This window comes from Bos taurus, chromosome 19, assembly GCF_002263795.3.
Source record: "Bos taurus isolate L1 Dominette 01449 registration number 42190680 breed Hereford chromosome 19, ARS-UCD2.0, whole genome shotgun sequence".
Lineage (NCBI taxonomy): Eukaryota > Metazoa > Chordata > Mammalia > Artiodactyla > Bovidae > Bos > Bos taurus.
Window position 1 is genome coordinate 55,618,786 of NC_037346.1, and position 26,129 is coordinate 55,644,914.

The following is a 26,129-nucleotide window of genomic DNA, read 5'->3' on the forward strand; positions in this document are numbered from 1 at the left end:
AGGAATAAACGCTGAGCCTTGTGTAGGAAAGACACGATTTGGCCAAGTTTGTCATCCTTAGCTGTGTTGGCTTTGTTGGGGGACAAAGGCGGTTGGGGATGGCCAGGCCCTGCGCTGCTGAGCCTCCTGGCCCTTTGCTTTTCGCATGCACTGTTCTGCTGTACTGTCCAGTTTTCCATTAAACGAGGTGAGAATTCTTGGATTCTGTTTGAAATGAAACACTGCCAGGCTTGGTTCCACGTCTTTTCTCCGGTGGCAACCTGAGCCTTTCATCATGGCCAAGAGGTGACGGCCTGTGGGGCAGCGCACCCATCCACCCTCAGTGGCCCGGACCCTCGCTGGTCTTTCCTTCCACAGCTGAGGCAATGGCTCCCCCGACCCCCCAGGAGAGGATGCCGGCTCCAGGGCAGGACCTGCTCTCTGTCGTCGCTGTGGTGATGCTGATCTTCCCCACGCTTGGCATCAATTACACACAAAAGCTAGTTGATCACAGGATTCTAAACAGCACGTGGCCATCTACAGCTTTGAGAAGCTTAGAACCTTCAGAGGTCTTAGGAAAATGTCCAAAGATAGCAAAAGTATGTGTTAGTTCTTTTTTTAGTGTTTTGGAAGACACTTGTTGCTACAGAGGAGATGGAAACCAGATTTAGCTATAAAATTTATTGATGTTCCAAAGCAAAGAGATAAATTGGAAACTGTCTCCATCCTGACACCACCAACTGGAAGAGCCCGGCCTGTGGTTCTGTGAGATGCTGGGAACCCTCTGCGTGGGCGCGAGATCACAAGTGGCCAGCATGGCCTCTCACTGCCCAGGGCTGCCCTCCCTGTCAGCACCATACAGGCTCTGCAAACGTTCTCCAGCCGCACTGTTAGCAGGTACAAGCTAAAATATAACCTCAGCTGATGAATACTGCTGGAACACTTGTGGAAAACTTTTATCTGACCGTCTGAAGCCGCTAAGGGACTGTGGTCTGCGTTACGGTTTGGTTTTGTTGTTTTTGTTTTCAGGGCAGGATCCTGGCGGTAGTTCGAGGCCCTGTGGCCCTGGGGCTGAGCCCTGCAGAGCTTCGAGGCGGGGTCACTGCTTTCCTGCCTCTGCCACGGCCACTGTCGTCATTGTCATTGTGTTGGGAAGGGGAGCCTTGCTTCTCTGTGGTCCCCGTTTTCAGCAGCTGGTTTCGTTCACCTCCATTAGCTGTACCCTTCAACCACGTGTCCTCACGCTCAGTCTGCAGTTGAATGACCCCTTGGAAAAGAACCACGGCCTTTCAGTTAGGCTGGACTTTTCCCAGGGACCTTCTGGCAGGAGGAAGTGCAGTTACAACGGGCAGGTAACTGGTCCCTGAAAGCTAGTGATTGTTGGGAGCTCTCACTCACCTTGGAATGGAAGAGGGGTGGGGGTCGTCCCCTGGAAGCCAGGGGCATCTGGTTCTCTGACATGCAGAGGCCTTAGTACCTTGTAGGCAGGCCCTTGACAAATAAATTTCCTTCCCTTTGCTCCCCCATGGATGGAGCTGGCATTAGAACACCATGCTTGGCCATGTCCCTGGTGATTCAGTGGCTAAGACTCCTCTCTCCCAGTGTAGGAGGCCCAGGTTCAATCCCTGGTTAGGGAACTAGATCCCACGTGCCACAACTAAAGACCCTGCATGCCGCAGCAAAGATCGAAGACCTCTCATCCCGCAACCAAGACCCGGCACAGCCAAGCCAGCATTTATATATTAAAAACCAACACCATGCTGCTCCCTCCACTGTTGTCCGTAGGCGCCCTTCACAGCTGAGCCCTGTCCTGGCCCTGACCTGGGCCTCGCGGGAGGAGCCCCTGCCTAGCTGGGACTCAATCGAGAACAGTCTTTTCTCACTGTAGCCATACCGTCTAAGCCCAGGGTCCAGGCTTCTGTGCACGGAGTTGGTGGGGCCCGCACACTCACAGCCGCCTTCTCCACTCTTGGCAGGCCCCACCACCTTCTTCCTCTTCCCCCCCAGGGGCTGAGTCTTGTGAGGTCTCAGCGACATCATTGGGACAACAGGTGAGTGAGCTGCGCGGTGTGCTTTCCAATTTCCTGGTAATAAGGACTGATTAGGAAGGCTTACTCCTCAGCTCTAAAGACTTAACAGTTCTTCCTTTTTTTTTGTTCGTTTTATAAATCTTTCTTCCTGAGACTATTGAGATGCAACTTGGTACATCTGAACCCCGGCTGCTTTAGTTCAGACAGTATAACTCTCCCCAGCTGCTGGGGTGGGCTGTTGGCCTATCGAGAGAGAGAGAGAGAGAGTGAGTGTGTGTGCGTGCGTGCCCGTGTGCATGCACTGTTGACCTTGTGAATGTGTGTGTGTGTGTGTGTCACCCAGTCGTGTCCGATTCTTTGTGACCTCATGGACTCTAGCCCGCCAGGCTCTTCTGTCCATGGAATAATTCTCCATTCCAGAGAATACTGGAGTGGGTTGCCATTCCCTTCTCCAGGGGATCTTCCCGACCAGGGGATCAAACCCAGGTCTCCCGTATTGCAGGCAGATTCTAAGCCATCAAGGAACTGTGAGGGACACGGCTAAGCCACCTCCATTAAACCTGAACTCCACAATAGGGCTGCATATCCCCAGACCTGGCTGTTAAGGCTCCTCATTGTCTTCAGGGTGACAGAAATGCCCAGAGCCCCTGGGCAGCTTGGGGAGACCTGGAGGCCCCGCAGTGAGTGTAGGCAAGCTGCAGACTTCCAGAAGGTGGGCATGGCTTGTGCAGCAGGCTGCTGCTGTGGCCGGGAAGTGTGGGCTGTACCAGCACGGGTCCACGGGGGAACTGGAGCTACTGTGACCCGAGGCTGGGGAAAGGGAATCGCTTCCCGGGAGGGGCAGACCGCCAAAGCATCCTTGGCCTTGCCCTCCCAGCCAGCTCGGGACCTGAGGACCCCTGAGGTCCTTTCTGTGCTCTCCGTCTCACCGTCTGGTACGGGAAACCCTGTTCTCTCAACATGGGCGGGGCTGGGTTTGTTGGAGTTGCTGCCTCTAGATTCTCCCTATAAAAGGCCCAGATGGAATGACCAGCTCCTTTTTCTGCCCTCCCTGCTCTAGTTGGGCAAGCCATGGTCACCTGCTTCTCTCCAGGCCAGTCTTCGGCATTCCTTTTTATCAGACTTGCTGGGCAGACTTGCAGCCAAGAGAGCCTCCTCCAAACCGCCTGGTGGATTCCTGGGGCCTCAGCCTCTACCTCCCCCAGCTCCTGCAGACAGGAGGAGGCCCAGGACTGGTCCCCACCCCCAGCCCTCATCCCCTCCACCCAGTCGGTGAAGGCGCCTCTACTCCTCAGCTGGCCAAGGAAGTGTTACCAGCCAGCTCGGCTCCAAGGGTCTGCTAGCAGAGCTCTGTACAAACACAAACAGAGGGCCATTTCCTGAGATGGCCAAGCTTGTCCTGATCCGGGAGATATGGAAGCCTGACAGGTTATGGTTCCCAGGGCAAAGTCGGCAAGTTGCTTCCGCAGGGAGCAGCAGGGAGCAGACTGCCCCTCCCTGCAGGACCCCTGGAGTGGGAGGAGCGAGTGGGCAGCCTAAGCCAGCCACCCTAGCACAGCATCCAGGCTGCCACCCTATTGCCTAGCTGCGTGTACATGTGGCCGGTTCCCAGCTGGGAGCCGCACCGCTTTCAGCTCTAATCACCCCACGGCTTGGGCCTTGGGCCCCACGAGCTGTGAGTAGCCCACGTGGCTTTCCTGGAAGCGCCAGGCTGGGGCATGTGAGTAAGCTGCTGCTCAGAGTCACAGCGCTGAAGGGCCTTCCCTGGTGGTCCACTGGCTAAGACTCCGCACTCCCAATGCTGACTTTGATCCCTGGTCGGGGAACTAGATCCTACATGCTGCAACTAAAGATCCCCCATGCGCCAGTGGAGACCGAAGATCCCGCTTGCTTCAACTAAGACCCGACGCAGCCAAATAAATAAACTTAAGGGAGAAACAAAAGTCACAGTGCTGGAGGGAGGTTGAGGATCCATTGATCCCAAACATCTCAGTCCGCAGAGGGAGAAGCACATGCCAGGCGAGGGGAAGGCCTCAGGGGCAGGATGGGAAGCCAGGTCCTGGGCTTCCTGCCTGGTTCCGAAGGAGAAGATGCTATGGAAGTGAGGCCCAGGAAGGCTGAAACAGGGCACCCAGTCCGGCTTCTGGGTCAGAGCTGTCTGATAGAATTATAATGTCAGCCACAGATGCAAGTCTTATCTTTAATTTTACATTTTCTAGTAGCCACGTTAAATAAAAATAGCAACACCCCTTCCCCTATGTGAGGAAAACATGGGAATCCGTGACCCTGAAGAGTGCCCTCACTGACCACACTGGCGCTCAGACCTCAGACATCCCACCTGCAGAGCTGGAAGCAATAAATTTCAGCTGTTTATAAACCAAAAAATAAAAAGCAATAGGTAAAATCAGTTTTTTAAAATTATGTTTCATTTAACACAATATATCCAAAAGATCACTTTGATGTGTAATCAGTATGAAACTCCGCTTCCCCAGTGGCTCAGACAGTAAAGAATCTGCCTGCAATGCAGGAGACACAGGTTTGATCCCTGGGTCAGGAAGATTCGCTGGAGGAGGGCATGGCAACCCAGTCCAGTATTCTTGCCTGGAGAATTCCATGGACAGAGGAGCCTGGTGGGGTCCACGGGGTCGCAAAGAGTAGGACACTAACACTTTGACAATCTAAAGCACTATTGAGATATTTTACATCCTCTTTTCATACTACGTCTTTGAAGTCTGGCGTGAATTTTGTACTTACAGCATCTCTGTTCAGAGTGGGCTCATTTCAAGGGCTCAAGAGTGACAGGGGCTGGGACAGCACAGGTGGCCACCGAGGCTGTCGGTCCCCTCCCAGCCTTCTAAATTTTTTTCTCAGATGTTGAAGAGCCTGCATCTTTCTTGGCCTCCATCCTTTCTCCGATGCCCTAGTCTTGGGGGCCAGGGCTCCTTTGAAGAGGACCATCCTGTAGTGACAACCACCTTGGAGACCTGGCTGCTCCTGCCTCCTGCATGCCAGCCCCATCTGGGAGCTGCGCTCTGATTTGACCTGATGTTAGACAGTCACGCCAGGGATTCAGCTCTTGGTTTTCTTGCAGTGAATCAGTTCATCTTAATCTCGGGCATGTGAGGGTCCTCTGTGATACTCATTTATTTCCGGGGCTGGGGGTGGGGTGCTTCTGCAGAGAGGAGGCAAAGCTCTAACGTTCCAGAATTCAGCCTCCAGCGGGGCCTCCATTGGATGCCTCCATTCCTGGCGCTGGAGTCTAGCCATTCTCCCCTGGGGAATCCAATGACCACCCCCTCCCAAGAAAGGGCCTGGAGTTCTCAGGGAAACAGGAGTGGGCTGAGGGCTGCTGTCATCTGTCTTGGCTCTCCTGGGATATTGCTGTCACTTGCCTGACCTTAGAGATGAGGACGTGAGCCGACTCTCGGGTTTGCTATAAGAAGCCAGTCATTGGACTGGGTCCTGAGCCCGAAAGTCATTTCAACAAATGGGCCCCTTTCTGAGAACAGAAAATGACAGGTATGCAACGAATGGTTAGAAGACAATTGTCACCCGGAACTAACATGGAGAGAGGGGCTAGGGCAGAGGGTCAGTGGCCTCCGGGCCCAGCCTTCCTTCTCTGGCTCCGTCTCACCATCACACTCAGCTGGGAGAAGAACCCTGGAAACCACTCTGCTTCCCTGTTGCTACGTCCCTGTTCTATTCCATAAGATGGTATGGGAAAACCCGAACGAATGTTTTGGCCAGCCCAACACTTTCCTGTTGGGTCAAGGCCTCCTGCTCCTCTCCCCACCCCCACCACCACTGTCAGCCACTCCTCCCCACCTCCAGGATGGGTGACTCCTGTCCCTTCTCCAGGGCCAAATTCAATTTAATTATTCTCGAGATGCAGCCCAAAGAGACTCAGGCCTTTCCTGCCCCTGGGGGCACGTGGCCTCTGTCCCTGGTCTCCCCAGTCTGCTGGGCCCCTTGTCTGTTCTCTAGATGTCTTCTGCCCTCAGCTGGGCCTGCCAGGATGCCCTAATGATCCTAACCCAGCCTGTCTGCCTCCCTCCCCTCACCTTGCTCCCCCTCAAACCCTCCTTCCACCGAAACTGCAATGGTTCCAGGGAATGTCTCCAGATTTTTAGGAGTGACTTGAGCTGGGCCAGTGAAACGAATGCCTGGAGACAAGGAACCCACGCCTTTCTTGAAGACCCTGGAGGCCGCTGTGGGAGAAGGCAGCTACCAAGATGACCTCCCTGGCCCTCACTGGGAAGAAAAGACCAGTAAACAGGCACTGCTGTTGGACACTCCATCCGACTCCAGAAAAGCCACCAGGGGCCACTTTGGGGAAGGAGGAGAGGCAGGTAGGAAACCCAAGTAACAGTGGGTTCCCAGGGCTTCCCTGGTGGCCCAGTGGTGAAGAATCCACCTGCCAACGCAGGAGACATAGACCCCATCCCTAGTCCGGGAAGATCCCACATGCCTCAGAGCAACTAGCCCACCACAACAGAATAGCCCCCGCTCGCCGCAACTAGAGAAAAGTCAGGTGGCAATGAAAACCAGCACAGCCAAAAATAAACAAAATTATTTTTTAAAAAGCAGTGGGTTCCCGGGAGGCTCCGCCAGACCCTGGACTCAGCAGCACCCGAAGGCTGGGTGCTGGGGCCCTTGGGGGAGTCCCGGCCCCTCTAGAGCTGGTCTGCAACTCTCTGAGGATCCCAGCAATGCACATCTGACTGCATCTGGCCTGGGAGCCACAGACAGATGGGAGAGCCAGCCGGCCAGGAGAAGCGTTCTGCAGCGCGGTGGGTGGGGCTCCAGGGAGCTGGCTGGGTGGTGTCCACGTTTAAAAGGTACTTGTGCCGGTGGTCCAGGGAGAATGCCCCCTGGCTGCCCCACCCCGTCAGTAGAGGACACAGAGCAGAGACCCGGACGCCCTGGGGGTGAGCAGAGAGCCCGGGGTCCCTCCGCCCACCCTGAGCTGGCAGGGAGCAGCCCCCCGGTGGAGAGTCCTGGGTGAAGAGGTGTGCCTGATAGCAGGGTGTGGGCTGGAGGTGTTCATTAACCCCGAGCTCTAAAGCCCGGCCTCGATCTCTGAGCCTGCGTGTGCACACGCGCGTCCGTCTGTCTGGAGCCCTGTCTCCCCTGGGCCCGGCTATTTCCCCGTCTGGGCGTGATCACGGCTGGCTCCCTCTGGCTCTGGGCGTTGGGTGTAACAAGTCTGAACCTTCTCTGAGACTCAGGCAGGCTCAGGCGCCCCGCCCTCTGGGCTGTACCCTTTCCTCCCAAACTGGTTGTGCAGGAGCAGGCAAGAGTGTGGTGTGGGGAGTGGGGGTGCATGTGCGCAGCCCTGGCCCCCTCACCGCCTCACCTGCAGGGAGGACCCGCCCAGAAACTGCCCGCCTGGTGCCCAGCCGCCCCACCTCGCCAGAGCCCAGCTGAGCAGCCAGCGAAGACGCACGCCCGCTGCCCACTGCCCGCCGCCCACCCGCCCTCGCCGGCCGAGCCCAGCCCGAGCCTGCGCCTGCCTTCAGGACCATGTTCAAGGGGTTGAGCAAAAGCTCTCAGGGGAAGGGGTCCCCCAAGGGCTCCCCGGCCAAAGGCTCCCCCAAGGGGTCCCCCAACAAGCACAGCAGGTGAGCGCGGCCGGGGGTGGGGGCCGGAGCCAGGATGGCTCCAGACCCAGGGGCTCCAGCCACCTGGAGGCAGCCGGCCAGAGCCGGGGACCAGCCCAGCGCTGGCATTTGGTGTCCTGAGGCTAAAGAGCCTGGGGGTGGACTCTCTTCCTGGCCCAGGCCCAGGTCCAGCCCTGGCAGGGGCCCAGGCATGGCCTGGAGCTCCCCATGTTCTGGGGGGTGCAGCCTGAGGGCTCTACAGACATGCTAGGCAGGGGCCTGAGCTTTCCTCCTCTGCTGGGAGGTGAGGAGGCTGGAGGGCACGGCTCTCCACCCACGGCTCTGCCCTCTAGGCTCCACTTATCCTGAGATGACCCATGGGACCTGGGCACAGGGTGGGCAGAAGGATTGAGGCCAGAGAAGCCAAGAGGTGGGCTGCGGAGTGCCCAGAGGCAGGGAGGCGGGGCTGTGCTGCTCCAGGTCCAGGCTGCGGCTTTCCCCACCGGCTGGCACCTTGGGCCTCGAGAGCTTTGTTATGGAGATGAGATGATTCCTTCACCGGGTGGGTGTGTGGAGGGGTGCTATGGGGAAGCAGTAGGGGCCCACGGATGTCTCAGAGCCTTCCTCAGTTCACCCAGCTCTCTGCAGGGTCCCCAGCCCGCCGCCCCCTCCCAGAGCCCCACTCTCTGCAGACAGGCTCGGGCAGCCTTCTTCCACTCACTGGCTGTCAGCCCCCTCTGCTAGGTGGAGGCAGCAGTTCGCCCGGGGTCCTGGGTGTGAAGGTGGGGGCCGAGATGAAAGGCCCAGCACCCGATAGGGATCAGGGCGAGGACACAGGCTGGGCTTCTGGGCGGACAGGAAAGATGGTGGCTAAGACTCTCACTGGAGTGACCTGTCCCCCCTGGGGCTTGGGCCCTGCCCAGGGCGGAGTGGGCTCCTCCCGGCGGGAGCAGCCCTCCCAGGATTCCGGACCTGGAGCTCCCAGCCCCAGGGCGGCTCCCGGTCATCTCCTTCCCCTCAGCCCTGTCCTCGGGCGGCGGCCCCAGGAGGGCACATCAGTCCCCTCCCGTGCAGTCCATTTGTTCAGCACATATTTATGGAGCACCTACTGTGTGCCTATTTATGGAGCACCTACTGTGTGCTGGGGCTGCTCTAGGCCCTGCGGATGCCATCGTAAACAGAATGGACAGGTCCCAGCCTTCAGATCCCTTTAGAGGAGTAAAAACAAGCACTTAACGGGAGCTGACAGGACGCTAGTTTTCTTCACAGTCACACGGTGAGGAGGTGGATATACTAGAGCGTTGGCCTCTAGGTGAGGAGCCTTAGGCCCAGAGAGGTTAAGTAACTTGCCCAAGACCACACAGCTGCAGGGATAGAGGAAGATAAAAGCCAGGCTGCCGGTCAGAGTTCTTTCAGACTGTCTCTTTGTGGCACAGCCCTTCTGCTTGGAGGGGGCTTCTCCTTGGACCCCTGGTTCAAGGCCCAGCCCGTGTTGCCATCCCTCCGCAGGGACGGTGACCTCACAGGGTGCTGTGCTCCTGAGGCTTAGACCACATTCTTATTAGGTCTGCTTGCCCCTCTAGGCCCCAGAGAGTGAGCTGGAGCCCACAGCTGGCACCCTGTAGAGGCTGGGAGACGGCCCTGGGAAAGGACCCCGGTTCAGGCTCATCCTCTGCTCCTCCTGGCTGTGCCACCTGGAGCGAGTCAGGTCCAAGCTTGGGCTCTGAACCCCCGAATCTGGAAAGTGTTGGGGTTCCCTGGCAATCTCATGGCCCACCTCCCCCACCGGGTGCTGTGTGTCTCCTCTGCAAGCTTGCTAATCCCGGGCAGGCCCTGCAAAGCCTGGGGCAGTGGAGGGGGACGGGGCTGGCGTGGGAGGAAGCTGAGCCGGGGGACTTGGTGCTGTTCCCCTGCCCCCAGCCAGCTCACCCAGCCCTCCCAGGATCCAGCTGTCCGCCTCAGGTATTAGGGGCTGAGCCAGTGAGTCATGTGCTCCCCTGCGGGCTGCCTCCCCTCCAGCCTGAAGCAGCAGCAGAGAGCAGGGTGGGGTTGGGAGGCACTTCCTTGATGGGGGGAGATGGCAGCTCCACAGTGCCACCCACACTCAGGACCCTCATTTTCTGAACCCTCACTGAAGGCAGAGCTCCCCTGCCCAGGACTGTGTAGCTCACAGAGATTCCTACCGAGAGGCCAGGGCTCCCCAGGTCTTGACTCCACCCTCCTAGGCCACTGAGCTCAGCTGTAGGGCAGGACAGGGCGGGTGCAGGCAGGGGATCCCACCTAGGTGGGCAGACCTCTGCCCAAGGGAAACAGGGAACTTTGCCAACCAGGCTGCCCTCTGTCTCCACCCCTCATCAGAGCTGCCACTCAGGAGCTGGCCCTGCTGATCTCCCGCATGCAGGCCAACGCCGACCAGGTGGAGAGGGACATTCTGGAGACCCAGAAGAAGCTGCAGCAGGTGAAGCTGGGGAAGATGGCAGGGTGTGGGGGCGTGAGAGACTTGTTGCCATGCCTGGTGGTCCCAGAGGTGCCCACTCGCCTTGGTAAAGATACACAGACGGTCCTGTCCTTCCCTGGTCACTCCCCAAACACAGTGGAAGCGAGGGCTTGGCACACCTTCTCTGGTGGGTTCCCACCGCCATGCCCTCCCCTGTCCCTTCATCGTCATCATGGCACCCCTTCTATAGTGACGTCAAAGCAGAGCTCTTCACCTGATGTTCCGGGGGCCCTTGACCTGGTTCTGCCTACCTGCTCAGTAAACCCCATTTTCCATTTCTCCCCAGGCTTTCTCTAGGCAGGAACATCTGTTCCTTTTTTCTGAAATGTGCTGTCCTCACCACTTCACCCCATCCCCCAAAGCCCTCCCACCTGCAGGAAGGCCTCCGTGATTGGTTCCTGCAGGGGGGTCAGAGGACCTCCCCTGTGTCCCTGAGTCCGCCTCACTGGTGCTCACACTTCGCTCTCTCCCGGTGTGGGCGCCAAGGTTGGCCAGGGTCCCTGGGATGGCAGGGGGGCTCGAGCAGCAAGGATGCCTTCCCTGCCTCAGGACCGGCAGCACAGCGAGCAGCGCCAGGCCCTGCAGCACCGGCAGGAGGTGGGCCGCAGCCTGAAGGAGGCCGAGGTGCTGCTGAAAGACCTCTTCCTGGATGTGGACAAGGCCCAGCGGCTCAAGCACCCACAGGCCGAGGAGATCGAGAAGGAGTGAGTGTGGGGCAGGGGGTGGCAGCAGCAAGAGCTGGGGGTCCAGGATGGAGGCGCCGGGGGTCCCGGGGGAGCCCCAGACCCGGCTCCGACCTGCTGGCCACTTCCTTGGCAGCATCAAGCAGCTGCACGAGCGGGTGACCCAGGAGTGCGCCGAGTACCGCGCCCTGTACGAGAAGATGGTGCTGCCGCCCGATGTGGGGCCCAGGGTCGACTGGGCGAGGGTGCTGGAGCAGAAGCAGGTCAGGGGTCACCCAGCAGCCATCAGAGGGCGACACAGGGCTGCGTTTCGGCAGGGGCTGATGCATCCTTGGACCTGGGTGGGGGCTGGGTCTCTGAAAAGGGAGGGGGCAGAAGAGACCGTGCAATCATGGAGGGCTTCCTGCAGGTGGGAGAGCTCGGTTGGGATGAGGTGAAGTGGTGAGGAAAGGATATTTCAGAAAAAAGGAACAGAGGCTCCTGCCTGGAGGAAGCCTGCGGTGTGATGGAAAAACGTCTTTTCTGGGCAGGGAGGGAGAACCAGGTCAAGGGCCCCCGGAACACCAGGTGAGGAACTGTGCTTTGCTGTCACGACAGAAGGGGTGCCGTGATGACAATGAAGGGAGAGTTCAGTTCAGTCGCTCAGTCGTGTCCAACTCTTTGGAGGGACAGGGGAGGGCATGGACAGGGCAGGGTGTGTGCAGGCTCAGGAGCCAGGCTGCAGGTGTCAGGCAGGAGGCAGGGCAGAGCAGGGAGATTTTCAGAGCTGAGCCTTGAGACTGGGGACCAGTGGGATTCAGGATCCACAGTCACGTGACCCTGAGGCCTCAGCCAGGGTCACTGGAGACTAGCATGTTCCCCAGGGTGTCCCATGTGGGCTAGAGGTAAAGAACCCGCCTGCCAGTGCAGGAGACATAAGAGATACAGGTTCAGTCCCTGGGTCGGGAAGATCCCCTGGAGAAGGACATGGCAACCCACTCCAGTATTCTTGCCTGGAGAATTCCATGGACAGAGGAGCCTGGCCGGCTACAGTCCCTGGGGTCGCACAGAGTCGGACACGACTGAAGTGACTTAGCACATGCCCCAGGGTGAGCTGCAGCCATTCACCCAGGCAGCGCCTGGCCTGTCCACCTTCTGCCCAAATGACCAGCTCCATCCCCTGCTGATGGGGATGCTGGGTGGAGGGGGATGCTGGGTGCGTGCAGGGCTCCCCACCCCAGGCCCTGCGGCAGAGCTGAGTGGCCAGCTCTTCTGCAGAAGCAGGTCTGCGAGGGCCAGTACGGGCCGGGCATGGCGGAGCTGGAGCAGCAGGTCGCCGAACACAATATCCTGCAGAAGGAGATCGAGGCCTACGGGCAGCAGCTGCGGACCCTTGTAGGGCCGGTGGGTGAGCCGTCGGACACACGCCCCTGTTTGGCCCCAGCCCTGGTTCCCTTTCTCCCATCAGAGCCTGAGCGAGGTCTGGCTGGTCCTCGGGGACTGGGGATGGAGGAGGGGCAGGGGAGGCCCAGGGATGTGGGGTGCGTTCTCCCCTGCACCTCATCTCTCACTGGGCCTGTGTTTTCTCCCCCTTGGTCGAGACAGGACGCGGCCACCATCCGGAGCCAATACCGGGACCTCCTGGTGAGCCCCAGGGCGGGCTGGGTGGGCTGCCTGCACCGTTGACGAGGCCAGCCTTCCTGGGCGCAGCCTGACGGTGCCTCTCTCCCTACATCCGAGCGCAGAAGGCGGCCTCGTGGCGAGGGCAGAGCCTGGGCAGCCTGTACACGCACCTGCAGGGCTGCACGCGCCAGCTGAACGCCCTGGCCCAGCAGCAGCAGCGCATCCTCCAGCAAGACTGGAGCGACCACCTGGCCGACCCCGCGGGCGTGCGGAGGGAGTACGAGGTCAGCGGGGGCGGGTGGGGGTGGGGTGGGGGGACAAGGCCGGCCTGGTCCTCACCGCCAGCGCCCCCGCCTTGATCCTCTCCCAGCACTTCAAGCAGCACGAGCTGCTGAGCCAGGAGCAGCGCGTGAACCAGCTGGAGGACGACGGGGAGCGCATGGTGGAGCTCGGGCATCCGGCCGTGGGGCCCATCCAGGTGCGAGGGCCGGACACTCCCGGCTGCCTTGGGGGCTCTCGGTCAGGGAGCTTCCCGGGGAGGCTGGGGAGACCGGGCCGGGCCAGCACGGGCAGTGGGCAGGGCCAGCTGAGTGGGTGGGCGGGTGGACAGACGAGGTCGGGCGTGTCTGAGGGCTCCACACTGCTGCCCCCAGGCCCACCAGGAGGCCCTAAAGGTGGAGTGGCAGAACTTCCTGAACCTTTGCATCTGCCAGGAGAGCCAGCTGCAGCACGTGGAGGACTACCGCAGGGTGAGCCGGGCGGGGCTGGGCAGGGCCGGGCGGGAAGGCACGATGCGCATCTCGGGGGCCAAGGCACCTCATAAAAACGACAGAGGTGCATCGTTGTGACTGGGTCCCAGAGGAAAACAATGTCACCCACGAATTCGCGACAGGGTGACGTCACTCCTGGGGGTGTGAATGTTTGTTCTTGAAAGTGAAAAAAAAAGAACTTTTTTTTTTCATAAAAAATAAATCACAAATATGCATATGTAAATGATATACAGAATATCTGTGATATTAACATTTCATGTCAATGATGGGGAAAGTAAGGACAAAAAAAGGGAAAAGTTACTCAAAGGTACGTCTCTGGTGCCCCAGCAGTTAAGACTCTGCACTCCCAATGCAGGGGGCCCGGGGTTGACTTTCTGATCAGGGAACTATGTCTCATGCAAGTAAGAGTTCTAACGCTGCAACTAAAGATCCCACACGTACAACTAAGACCCACACAGCCAGATAAGTAAATTAATTAAAAAAAAAAAAATTTTTTTTAAAGCTCCTTAGAAGGTTCAATAATGAAACAAGGGTTGAGAAACATTGATATAACAGACTATAATAGACAACAGTCCTGTCTATAAAAAGACAATTTTTGGTTGTTTTGAAAACAAAAAAAATTAAAAATATATATCCACAATGGGGACTTTTTTTTTTTGGCTGTACCACACAGCTTGTGAGATCATAGTTCCCCAACAGGGATTGAACCCAGGTCCATGGCAGTGAAAGTGCTGAGACCTAAGCACTGGGCCGCCAGGGAATGCCCAGTGGGACTTTTTTTGGGGTTTTTTTGGTAGTTTCCAAGTAAAATGGTTTATAGACTTTGAGGAAAAAAGAAGCCAAAAGTTTTCCCTTTTTTCTTTTTTATTAAGGACATTTTCCTATATATCCACTATACGTTAGCACATCCACTGAGGAGAATCCCGTGGTGTCACCCAACTGTGGGCTGTCTCTTTAAAGCACACGCGTAGCTTCTGCTCAGAGACGCCCTGGGCACCCACCCCTGGATCCCAGCCAGGACTCCAGGTGCTGGAGCGAGTCCTCCAGGAGGGGCACTGCCCGTCATCTGTGCAGGAAGGACAAAAAACAACGTGTTTTACGACACTAAAAGAAATTAAGTTCAGTGACCCCCAAATACCTGATTTGCCGAGCGCTTCAGTTGGAAGGTCCCACTGCCTGGGTAGAAAGGCCGACGGCGAGTGGCACTTTGGGTTCAGCCAGTTTGGGTTTAGCTGGTTTGCAGGGTGGTGGGCAGTGAGTGCCCCAGCTCCGCCCCTGACCACCCACCGACCTCAGTTCCAGGAAGAGGCGGATTCTGTCAGCCAGACCCTGGCAAAGCTCAACTCCAGCCTGGACAGCCAGTACAGCCCTGCCCCGGAGGGCCCACCTGGTGCTCTAATGGAGATGCTGCGGCAGCTGGAGGTGAGATGGCCCCCGGCCCCTCCCCGTAGCCGCTCCTGGGCACCGGGCGGGCCTGGGTGTCTGGGCCTCATGCCTCCAGGGTGCTTAGTCCTGCCTGGATCCCCTGCCCTGAGGGCAGGAGGAGGGGCTTCACTGCAGCTGGAGGAGCCTGGTCTGTCAGCTGCAAGCCCTTCCCACCTCTGGATCTCAGTTTCCTCGCCTGTAACGTGACAGGGCTTCCCAGGTGGCGCTAGTGGTAAAGAAAGTGAAAGTCACTCAGTCGTGTCTGACTCTTCGTGACCCCAAGGACTATACAGTCCATGGAATTCTCCAGGCCAGAACAGTGGAGTGGGTAGCCTTTTCCTTCTCCAGGGGATCTTCCCAACCCAGGGATGGAACCCAGGTCTCCCGTATTGCAGGCAGATTCTTTACCAGCTGAGCCACCAGGGAAGCCCTCCTGCTTGCCAATGCAGGAGACATAAGAGATGTGGGTTTGATCCCTGGGTGGGGATGATCCCTTGGAGGAGGGCATGGCAACCTACTCCAGTATTCTTGCCTGGAGAATCCCGTGGACAGAGGAGCATGGCACGCTACAGTCCACGGGGTCACACAGAGTCAGACACGATGAAGTGACTTCGCACGCATGCACACACAGTGTGGCAGGGACTGCCCAGAAGAGCTCCGACACCCCTCCAGCTCCCACTCTGCTGGCCTGGGGGTTGGTTGCTGGGCAGCCACCTGCCCCACCCCAACCAGCAGACTCTAGGATCCTGGGTGCCTGGGGAGGGGCTCGCTTTACGTTGCTGACTAAGAGACCCTGTCTTCATGACGGCCAGGACCCCTTCCTGGCCCTCCTGGGGGGCACAGGTGGGTTGGTCTGAGCCTCCACTGCCTGGGTCACTGCAGGCAGAGGAGAAGCAGCTGACCATGGCCGAAAAGACTCTCAAGGACCTGCAGCTGCAAAGCCAGGGGGTGGCCCCTCTGCCCCAGAGAAGGAACCTGCCCCTGCAGCCCCTGCGTGTGGACAGCATCTGTGACTGGGACTCAGGAGAAGTACAGTCTCCACTCGGATCCTCCGGGCCCACCTGCCCCACCCCTGCCACCCTCTCCCTCCCCTGCCCCCTCTTACCCACTCCAGCCAATGCCCTGCCCCACCCCTGCTCCAGCACCACCCGCTCCAAGCCCTGTCCAGCCCCTGGCCCGTCCCTGTCCTGACCCCGGCACTTCCTGTCCCTCCCTGGCCCCGTCCCTAGCCCCTACCCTACTGGCCTCTGCTGGGCCTCGATCCCTTCTCCAGCCTGGCCCCTAGGCCTGCATGGCCCCTCCCCCACCTCCCCGCCCCCTCCGTGCCCCAACAGGTGCAGCTGCTGCGGGGTGAGCAGTATACACTGGTGGACAACACTGACCCACACACCTGGGTGGTCCAGGGCCAGGCAGGCGAGCCCAAGCGGGCCCCAGCCGCCTGCTTCTGCATCCCAGCTCCGGACCCTGAAGCCGTGGCCAGGGCCTCCGGGTGGGTCCTCCTGGGGACCCAGGGGGGCAGGAGGCAGGCTCTGGACCCACCCAGACCAGGCCCTGCGGTTTGAGGCCGTCGCCTGCCCTTTGCCTAAATGTGTGACTGCGGGGGCTGGGGGAGAGCATGGAGGAATGTCCTTCTCTGACCGCCCCCTTGTTCCAGGCTTGCCTCGGAGCTGCAGGCACTGAAGCAGAAACTGACCGCAGTCCAGAGCCGCCTGAAGGCCAGTGCCAAGGAGCCCTTACGGCCCAGCCAGCAGGGTACTGAGGGATGGCCAGGGAAAGAGGGAGGCATTGTTGAAATAGGAGTAGATGCCTACTCTGGTCACCCAGGGGCTGCCACGGGCAGGGGGTGACCCTGAATTAAAGGCTCTGATCTGGGGGTTCCATTCCCTGGGTTGGCAAGCCTGATGTCCCTCCCTCAGTGAGGCCCTGCCCACCACCCTCCCCCACATGGGACCCTCTGCGGGGGCTCATGGAGGGGCCCAGCAGGCAGGCAGGCAGGCAGACACGAGGCAGGCCCTGGACCCTCAGAGGCACTCTCTTCCCCCAGCTCCAAGCAGCTCGGGCCCACCCGACCCACAGGCCCAGAAGCTCCTGACACAGATGACCCGGCTGGAGGAGGACCTGGGGCAGATAGAGAAGCAGCTGCTGGCTTGGGCACGGGCCCCGCTGAGCCGCACCACACCACTCGAGGACCTCGAGGGCCGCATCCAGAACCACCAGGTGGGTGAGCCAGGGCAGCTGGGATAAAAAATGGTCCAGCCCTGGGGAGGCAGCTGTGGGGGCAGCCGCAGGCCCCCGAGGTGGAAGAAGTGAGCAGACAGTCCAGGGCTCCCTCAGGCTCCTTCCCATCCTGGCTCTTCACCTGACCTGCTCTGTGACTCTGGGCAATTCGCTTAACCTCTCTGGGCCTTGGTTTCCTCATCCCTGAAAATGGGCTTGCAGCATCCTAGGGGCGGTATCTCCGGGGTGGCTGACGGGGAGCCTCCCTGGAGAGAGTGCAGGGGTGTAAACGCGGTCACAGAAGGACTCAGAAATGCTAGCAGTGAAAGCCACCCCTTCCCCACACCCGGGGGTGGGGGGTCGGGGGGAGAAGTTTGGGTTGTGTCCTTCCAAACCGGTTTCTACTCAGATATATTGTTTGGATTTGGCTTTTAAAATGTGAAGCATGTTGTTCAAGATTGTGCACCTCGGTCTTCCTCACTCCGCCACGTTCTGGGGTGTTTTAGCTTGGTCAGGGGCCCGACCAGGGGAGGCAGGGCTCCAGAGGTGGGAGAGGTGTTTCAGCTGGGGTCCTGGGGGGCCAGGCAAGGAAGGAGGAGTGGCAGAAGGAGGCACTGTGGGGTGACAGCCTGGACAATACCTCTGCCCATGCTGGGCCCAGGTTACCACTACCCTGGGCAGGACCTTATTTCCCCGACCAGGGAGCGAACCCATGCCTTCTGCAGGGGAAGCGCAGTGTCTTAACCACTGGACTGCCAGGGAAGTCCCCGGTCCTTGGGTTTTGAAGGTCCTCTTCCACATCAGAGGTGTTGGGGGTCCAGTTAGCCTGGAAGGTGGGCAATATGTGGTGTGGAGCCAGCACTAATGGATCAGGGAATCGACGAGTGAATAACTGATAAAAGAATTGACAAAATCATAATCCCAAGTGGGTGGAGCTAGGGCTTTGCTGCTTGACTGGGGGGAGGGGGCAGGGAACTGAAGCTTTTGAGAACAGGACAGTGACGTGAAGACCAAGGTGGGCGGCAGCTCCTGACTCACAGGGTCTCATTTCATCCTCCCATCAAGCATTTGTAGATGAGGAGACTGAGGGTCAGAGAGGTTGACCTGCCTATGGTCATCTACCTGGAAACTGAGCCCGAGCGTGTCCATACCACATTTTGGAGGCCTCGCAAGCAGAGTTAGGTTGACATAGCGGGAGGGCTGGATGGAAGCCACCTGCCCAGAACCAGAGATCCTGAGACCCCTGATGCACCCCAGGGCACAGCCCAGCGGCTGCAGAGCCTGGGAGCAGAGAAGGAGGCGGCCCAGCAGAAGTGTGAGGCGTTTCTGTCGGGGCAGCCCTCAGGGCCCGCTGCCCTGCATCTGCCCGTGGTCCTCAACAGCGTCAAGAACAAATACAGGGATGTGCAGGTTCTCTGCAGCCTCTACGGGGAGAAGTGAGTGCTCTGGAGGTGGGGGCCGCTGGGCAAGGCCTCGGGGGTGCGGCCAAGGAGGTGTCCGACCCTGGGCCTCCTCTTGTGACAGAGCCAAGGCCGCCCTGGGTCTGGAACGGCAGATCCGGGATGCAGACAAGGTCATCCGAGGCTTCGAGTCTGCCCTGGCACAGGAGGCCCCCATCCCCGCAGGCCCGGGCGCACTGCAGGAGAGGGTCAGCGAGCTGAAGGTGAGGGGCTGGGCGGCCTCCTGGCAGGAGTGGGGGTGCAGGCTGACCCAGGAGCTGGGGGGTAAGTGGAGGGTGGGCCTGGCATCCAACCGAACCACAAGGGTACGTTGTGTCCCCTCCTGCCTCAGCGCCGGCGGAGGGAGCTGCTGGAGCAGCAGGCCTGTGTGCTCGGGCTACACCGCCAGCTGAAGGCTGTCGAGCATATGTGCAGCGCACTGCAGAACAATTTCTGCGAGTTCTGCAAAGACCTGCCTCACCAGCAGCGCCAGGTGCGGGCCCTCACCGACCGCTACCACGCCGTGGGGGACCAGTTGGACCTGCGGTGAGTGGCCGGGCTGCTGGGGCTCACAGCACAGCCCTGCAGTGCGTGGTGGCCGTGGCTGACGAGCTTTGGGGCCTTGGACGGGTGAGCGCACCTCTCTGAGGCTCGGCTTCCTTCCTCTAAAATGGGATGATAATGGTGTCAGCCTCCCAGGTGGTGCCTGGTACAAAGTGTCGGCCCATCTCTGAATGGCCGGCTCCAGCCACCCAGCCAGAGTTGAGAGGATCAGCATGGCGAGTCAGTCAGGCCTTCCGACCTGTCCCAGGGACGGAGGAACTCACCAGCCTCCTCCGCACACCCCTCGCCTGCCCCCCGAGGGCCGCTCTCACCTCTGCTCCTCCTCCTGCAGGGAGAAGATGATGCAGGATGCCGGCCTCACCTACCAGCAGTTCAAGAACTGCACAGACAACCTGAACGCGTGGCTGGAGCGCCTGCCCCACAACAAGGTGCGGCCCAGCGACGGGCCCAGCCAGATCGCCTACAAGCTGCAGGCGCAGAAGGTGAGGAGCTGGGGCTGCAGGGGGTGTGGGCCGGCCTCTCCCCCTGCCTCTTACCCAGAGCTGAGCCCTCAAGCCAGGCCCAGTTCCCTGGCCGCCTTCCTAACAGGGAGAGCAGCCTGTGCGCGTGTGGCCCGCCCTCTAGTGGCCAGTGTTTTAATGACCTCAAAGCTCAGACCCCAGAGGCTTTGCTTCCTTCACCACCATCCCCGCCACTCAAAATCACTCAAAATGCTACACTTTGTCCACGGTGGCTCAGACAGTAACGGGTCTGCCTACAATGCGGGAGACCTGGGTTCAATCCCTGGGTCGGGAAGATCTCCTGGAGAAGGAAATGGCAACCCACTCCAGTATTCGTGCCTGGAAAATTCCATGGAGGGAGAAGCCTGGTAGGCTACAGTCCATGGGGTCCCAAAGAGTTGGGCACGACTGAAAGACTTCACTTTCACTTTCACTTTGTCTAGGAAAACAGCCAGCCCTTCTCTGTTTGGCCCGAGGTGGGCACTGGGCTTTGTGTTCCTGGAGGTACCAACTCCTAAGCATCCTCTTCCTCATACCTCCTTACTATTGCTGCTGCTGCTGCTCAGTCACTAAGCCATGTCTGGCTCTTTGTGACCCCGTGGACTGCAGCACGCCGGGCTTCCCTGTCCTTCTCTATCTCCTGGGGTTTGTTCAGACTCATGTCCATTGAGTCAATGATGCTGTCCAACCAAATCATCCTCTGTTGTCCCGTTCTCCTCCTGCCTTCAGTCTTTCCCAGCATCATACATGCTGGTAATGAAAAGGGGCTGGGTACAGCCTGCCCTCAGGCAGCCTGCAGTTTTGGGGGGAGGCCAGTGCGTCTCAGGCCATGATGCTGATAAGTGCTTTGGTGGAGAAGCCAGTGCTGTGGGAGCCCTTTGTAAGGACACCCATGGGGTCAGGGCAAGTGGTCTGGAAGGAACTGACACTGAGCCTCAGGCCTAAGGCCTAAGTAGTGTGACCAGTATGTGTGTATTGGGGGTGAGATGTTTCGAGCAGAGGCTGCGGTGGGTCACGGCTGGGGGTGGGGGTGGGGTGGTGGAAGGCAGCTTCCCACAGAGCGCTTGCTGCCCCTGGGTGCTGCTGGCTGCCCGCGGGCCTGGAGGCGAGCCCAGGTGAGCGGGGGTCCCCTGACCCTCCCTCCTGCCCTGGCAGAGACTGCTGCAGGAGATCCAGGGCCGCAAGCAGGACAGGGCCACGGCATCCCGCCTCTCCCAGCACCTGCAGGTGGCCCTCCAGGTAAGCAGTCCCTTCAGCTCCTCCCTCTTTATCTCCCCCTCCCCCTCCCTCCTTCCGCCAGTCCCCGACTCCCCCTCCCCTAGCTCCCCCCACTGACAGCCAGTCTATGTCCTTCCCCACCTGCTCAGGACTATGAGCTGCAGGCAGACACCTACCGAGGTTCCCTGGAGCCCACCCAGGTGGGATCGGCCCCCAAGAGACCGCGAGTTGCGCCCCTGCAGGACAGCATCCAAGCCCAGGTGAGCCGGGCTCTTTGTTCCTCCTTCCCGGGCTGCCAGCTCTGCAGCCTCTGAGGGAGGAGCTGACGCTGGCGCACCCCCTCCCTTGGCCTCTCCAGGAGAAGAACCTGACGAAGGCCTACACTGAGGTGGCAGCTGCCCACCAGCAGCAACTGCACCAGCTGGAATTTGCCAGAAAGATTCTGGAGAAGGTATGGGGGTGATGCCCACCCTAGGCAGCCTGGGCGGGTGGTTGACCGGGCAGACTTTCCTACCTGCTCACACTCAGCCCCGGGACAGGCTCAGCGGCCTGAGGGAGGTGCGGCTCTCTGCCTCCCCCAGCAGCCCTTCCAGGCTGGTTTCCATCTCAGAGTTAGTACCAGGAGATGTCACTCAGTGTAGTCACAGCTTAGCCCCTGGGCAGCACCCCGGTGGGGACAGGAGAAAATCCCGCAGTCTTCAGCCTCAGAACCCAGCCCTCATGGGCAAGAGGCCACCTAGGTCTCCATCCCTGGGAGACCAGAAGCTGGGAGCTCTCCACGACTCTTGGTGAGTGGCCAAGGAACTGGCCAGCCTCCTCCCACCCAGAGGTGTATCCCAGGATGCCCCAGAGGAGCACAGGCCCATTTCTGGGAGCCTGGGAGGAAGGGGAGCAGGGAAAGGTTGGGAAGGGAGGACCTTCTTACTTTCACATTCTCGTGCAAATGCAGCCTAAACACTGCCTTACATCCTAGCACACTGGGCATTGATGAAGCCTCTTAAAAATCCTACCTTCGAACACCTCAGATCTCAGTTCCACCTCCCAGGACCTACTGGGAAGTCTCAGAAAGCAGGGAAGGGTCCTGAACTCAGGAGGGTGGGGTGTTGTTGTTCAGTTGTTCAGTCGCTTAATATCGGACTCTTGGTGACCCTACGGACTGCAGCATGCCAGATTTCTCTGTCCTTCACCATCTCCTGGAGTTGGCTCAAATTCGTGTCCATTGAATTGCTGATGCCATCCAGCCATCTCATCTTCTATCGCCCCGTCTCCTCCTGCCCTCAATCTTTCCCAGCGTCAGGGTCTTTGGGCAGGGGCTTATCCCTTTCCTCCCTTTACCCCAGGACTCTCCCCTCTTCCTCTGCAGAAAGAGCTCAATGAGGACATCCAGGTGACACCTAACGCCCAGCAGGGGTCTGAGAGCCCAGCCCGGGGGGGCAGGAAGTCAGAGGCCCTGAGGTCCCAGCTAGAGGAGGAGAGGAAGCGGGTGGCCCAGGTACAACGTGAGCTGGAGGAGCAGAGGAGCCAGTTGCTGCAGCTGAAGACCCAGCGGCCCGTGGAGAAACTGGAGGAGAAGGAAGTGGTGGAGTTCTACCGGGATCCCCAGCTGGAGAGCAACCTGTCCAGGGTGAAGTCCCAGGTGGAGGACGAGGGCAAGAAGCAGGCTGGCCTGCAGGCAGACCTGGAGGCAGTGGCCCAGAAGGTCATGCAGCTGGAGAGCCAGAGGAAGGCCACGGAACCTCACCTGCTGACCAAGGAGGTCACCCAGATCGAGAGGGACCCCGGCCTGGACAGCCAGGCAGCCCAGCTCAAGAGTGAGCTCCAGCTCCTGCAAGAGGAGAACACCGCCGTCTTGGCCCAGCTGGAGGCACTGAAGGCAGAGCTGCTGGCCCTTGAGCAGAAGGAGGTGAACGTGAAAGAGACAGTCGTGGTGAAAGAAGTGGTCAAGGTGGAGAAGGACCTGGAGATGCTCCAGGCAGCCCAGGCCCTGAGGCTGAAGATTCAGGAGGATGTGGCCCAGCGGAAAGGGGCGGAGGATGCCGTGGCCAAGCTGCAGGCTCGAGTCGTGGAGCTGGAGGCAGCAATCCGCACTGTGGAGCCCAAGGTGATTGTGAAGGAGGTGAAGAAGGTGGAACAGGACCCCAGGCTCCTCCAGGAGGCATCCAGGCTGAGGAGCCTCCTGGAGGTGCAGAGGAGTGAAAACGAGGTGCTGGCCAGGGAGCTGAAGGAGCTGCACAGCAAGCACAGCGCGGCGGAGAAGCAGAAGCCCCGGGTGGATCTGCAGGAGCGCGTACAGGAGACCTTCCGGGTGGACCCGGAGACAGAGCGGGAGATCGCACAGCTCCGGGCTGAGCTGCAGGAGACTGGCCGCAAGAGGAATGGCACGGAGCAGGAGGTGGAGCGACTGCTCTCTGAGCTGGTGGTGCTGCGGGCCCAGAAGCCCACCGTGGAGTACAAGGAGGTGACGCAGGAGCTGGTGCGGCACGAGAAGAACCCCGAGCTGCTGCGGGAGATCGACCGCCTGAAGGCCCAGCTCAATGAGCTGGTCAACGGCAGTGGACGGGCCCAGGAGCAGCTCATCCGGCTGCAGGGGGAGCGCGACGAGTGGCGGCGCGAACGCTCCAAGGTCGAGACCAAGACGGTGAACAAGGAGGTGGTGCGCCGTGAGAAGGACCCCGTCCTGGAGCAGGAAGCCCAGCGGCTGCGCCAGGAGGTGCGGGAGGCCACTCAGAAGCGGCGGGCGGCCGAGGACGCCGTCCACCAGCTGCAGAACAAGTACCTGCTGCTGGAGAGGCGGCGGCCTGAGGAGAGGGTGGTGGTGCAGGAGGTGGTGGTCACCCAGAAGGACCCTGAAGCTCCATGAGGAGCACAGCCGGCTGAGCCAGAGCTTGGATGAGGAGGCCGGCCGGCGGCGGCAGCTGGAACGGGAGGTGCAGCAGCTGCAGGCCGCCGTGCAGGAGGACGAGGGCCGACTCAGCTTCCGGGAGGACCGTAGTAAGAAGCTGGCTGTGGAGAGGGAGCTGCGGCAGCTGACCCTGAAGCTCCAGGAGCTGGAGAAGCGGCCTCCGGCAGTGCAGGAGAGGATCATCATGGAGGAGGTAGTCCAGCTGGAGAAGGACCCGGACCTGGAGAAGTCCACGGCGGCCCTCCGGCAAGACCTGGCCCAGGAGAAGACCCAGGCGACCGAGGTGCATCGGGAGTGCAAGAACCTTCAGGTGCAGATCGACGTGCTCCAGAAGACGAAGCTGCAGGAGAAGACCATCTACAAGGAAGTGATCAGGGTGGAGAAGGACCCCATGCTGGAGGGAGAGCGTGCCCGGGTGTGGGAGGCGCTCAACCGGGAGCGCGCGGCCCGGGAGAGCCGGGAGGAGGAGGTGAGGCGCCTGCGGGAGCGGGTGGAGCGGGCCGAGGCGCTGGGGAGGACCTGGGCTCGGGAGGAGGCCGAGCTCCAGAAGACCCGGGACCGGGCAAGCCAGGAGTGCAGGCAGCTGCAGCAGGAGCTGCGGGAGCTGGAAAGGCAGAAGCAGCAGCGGGTGCTGCACCTGCAGGAGGAGTCCAAGCTGCTCAGCCAGAAGACGGAGAGCGAGCGGCAGAGGGCAGCCCAGCGGGGCCAGGAACTCTCGCAGCTCGAGTCGGCCATCCTCCGCGAGAAGGACCGGATCTATGAGAAGGAGCGGACCCTGCGGGACCTCCACACCCAGGTGAGCCGGGAGGAGCTCAACCAGGAGACCCAGACACGAGAGACCAACATCTCCACCAAGATCTCCATCCTGGAGCCCGAGACGGGGAAGGACATGTCCCCATACGAGGCCTACAAGAGGGGCGTCATTGACCGAAGCCAGTACCTCCAGCTGCAGGATCTCGAGTGTGACTGGGAGGAGGTCACCACCTCGGGCCCCCACGGGGAGGAGTCTGTGCTCCTGGACCGCAAGAGCGGGAAACAGTACTCCATCGAGGCCGCCCTGCGCAGCCGGCGCATCTCCAAAGAGGAGTACCATCTCTACAAGGATGGCCAGCTCCCCATCAGCGAATTCGCTCTGCTCGTGGCCGGGGAGACCAAGCCCTGCCCCTCCCTCTCCATCGGCGCCATCATCTCCAAGTCCCCGCTGGCCTCCCCGGCCTCCCAGAGCACCAGTCTCTTCTCCCCCAGCTTCTCTCTCGGGCTTAGCGAGGACAGCTTCCCCATCGCCGGTGTCTATGACACGACCACAGACAACAAGTGCACCATCAAGACGGCCGTGGCCAAGAACATGCTGGACCCCATCACCGGGCAGAAGCTGCTGGAGGCTCAGGCGGCCACGGGGGGCATTGTGGACCTCCTGAGCCGGGAGCGCTACTCCGTGCACAAGGCGGTGGAGCGGGGGCTGATCGAGAGCGGCTCAACCCAGAGGCTGCTCAACGCACAGAAGGCCTTCACGGGCATTGAGGACCCCGTGACCAAGAAGAGGCTGTCGGTGGGCGAGGCCGTCCAGAAGGGCTGGATGCCCCAGGAAAGCGTGCTCCCACACCTGCGGGTGCAGCACCTGACCGGGGGGCTCATCGACCCCAAGAAGACCGGCCGCATCCCCGTGGCTCAGGCTGTGCTCTCTGGCATGATCAGCGAGGAGCTGGCCCAGCTCCTGCAAGACGAGGCCAGTTACGAGAAGGACTTGACAGATCCCATTTCCAAGGAGCGACTGAGCTACAGGGAGGCCATGGGGCGTTGCCGGAAGGACCCCCTGAGCGGCCTGCTGCTCCTCCCAGCCTCGCTAGAGGGGTACCGCTGCTACCGCTCGGCCTCCCCCACTGTCCCGCGCTCCCTGCGTTGACGGGGGCCGAGCAGTCACGGGGAGTGATTGGGGATGGGGAGGGGAGGATGCACGCACCCCCGGCCCCCAGAGCAGCTTAACCCAGGGGAGTGGGTCTTCCCTCTGTCTCGTCGATGTTCTGTTTCTCAAACGTTCTTGGTGTTGGACTCCCTCCCGTAACTCTGGTATCCCCTGACCCATCCCCTGAGCCAGCAGCTCTGCTTTCCCGGCTCCTCCCTCACCCTGTGCTTCCAATAAACGAATTCTCCTGGTGTCTTTTTTTTTTATTCTCTTTTAGTAAATATGTAAAAGATAGTAAGATATGTTTATCAGTTATTATGTATTTATAGTAAATATGTAAAGAATAGTAAAAGATGTTTATCAGTTTTCACAATCAATAGCCAGATCAAAAAAAAGATAATTCCAATTGCAAGCCAACATTGAAACATGATTAACCTAAGGGTATAAAATAATTACATACAATTCGAGGGGGTTGAGTGAGGTGGTAAGCGGAAGTACACATTTCCATCTGCCCGGTCAGTCTACATCTTTTGGCTGGTTTCTCCTGGTGTCTTGTTCTCGTTTGAGAACAGAGTCGATTTTTCTGGGGCGTGAGCAGGAGGGATGGCACTCCTAGGTGGGGAGTGGACACACCCAGCTGGCCCTGCTGGGAACGGGGACTTTCAGAGGACAGTGGCTCCTTTCACTCCGGGAAGGACCTGACAGGGGCACGTCTTGGAGGATCAGGGCCTCCCCACAGCCAGCTCAGGGCCACCCAGTTCAGGGCAGAAGCTGTCTCCAGCCCTCTGTCAACCTCCCCC

General features: G+C 59.8%; 1 protein-coding gene across 1 annotated transcript; it reads left to right on the top strand.

Annotated features, from left to right (window-relative positions):
* The first annotated feature begins 7,532 nt into the window (after positions 1 to 7,532).
* Positions 7,533 to 25,580, top strand: EVPL (envoplakin). The gene is given in 23 exon segments (NM_001205676.1): positions 7,533 to 7,630; positions 9,968 to 10,067; positions 10,656 to 10,810; positions 10,926 to 11,052; positions 12,047 to 12,172; positions 12,374 to 12,412; positions 12,514 to 12,675; positions 12,762 to 12,869; positions 13,045 to 13,140; positions 14,458 to 14,583; positions 15,469 to 15,615; positions 15,921 to 16,075; positions 16,241 to 16,338; positions 16,631 to 16,803; positions 18,061 to 18,239; positions 18,328 to 18,466; positions 18,595 to 18,788; positions 19,138 to 19,288; positions 20,462 to 20,545; positions 20,674 to 20,784; positions 20,883 to 20,975; positions 21,888 to 23,371; positions 23,373 to 25,580. Coding segments are annotated over 23 exon segments (6,102 nt in total). The 3' UTR covers positions 25,330 to 25,580.
* The last annotated feature ends 549 nt before the right edge of the window (positions 25,581 to 26,129 follow it).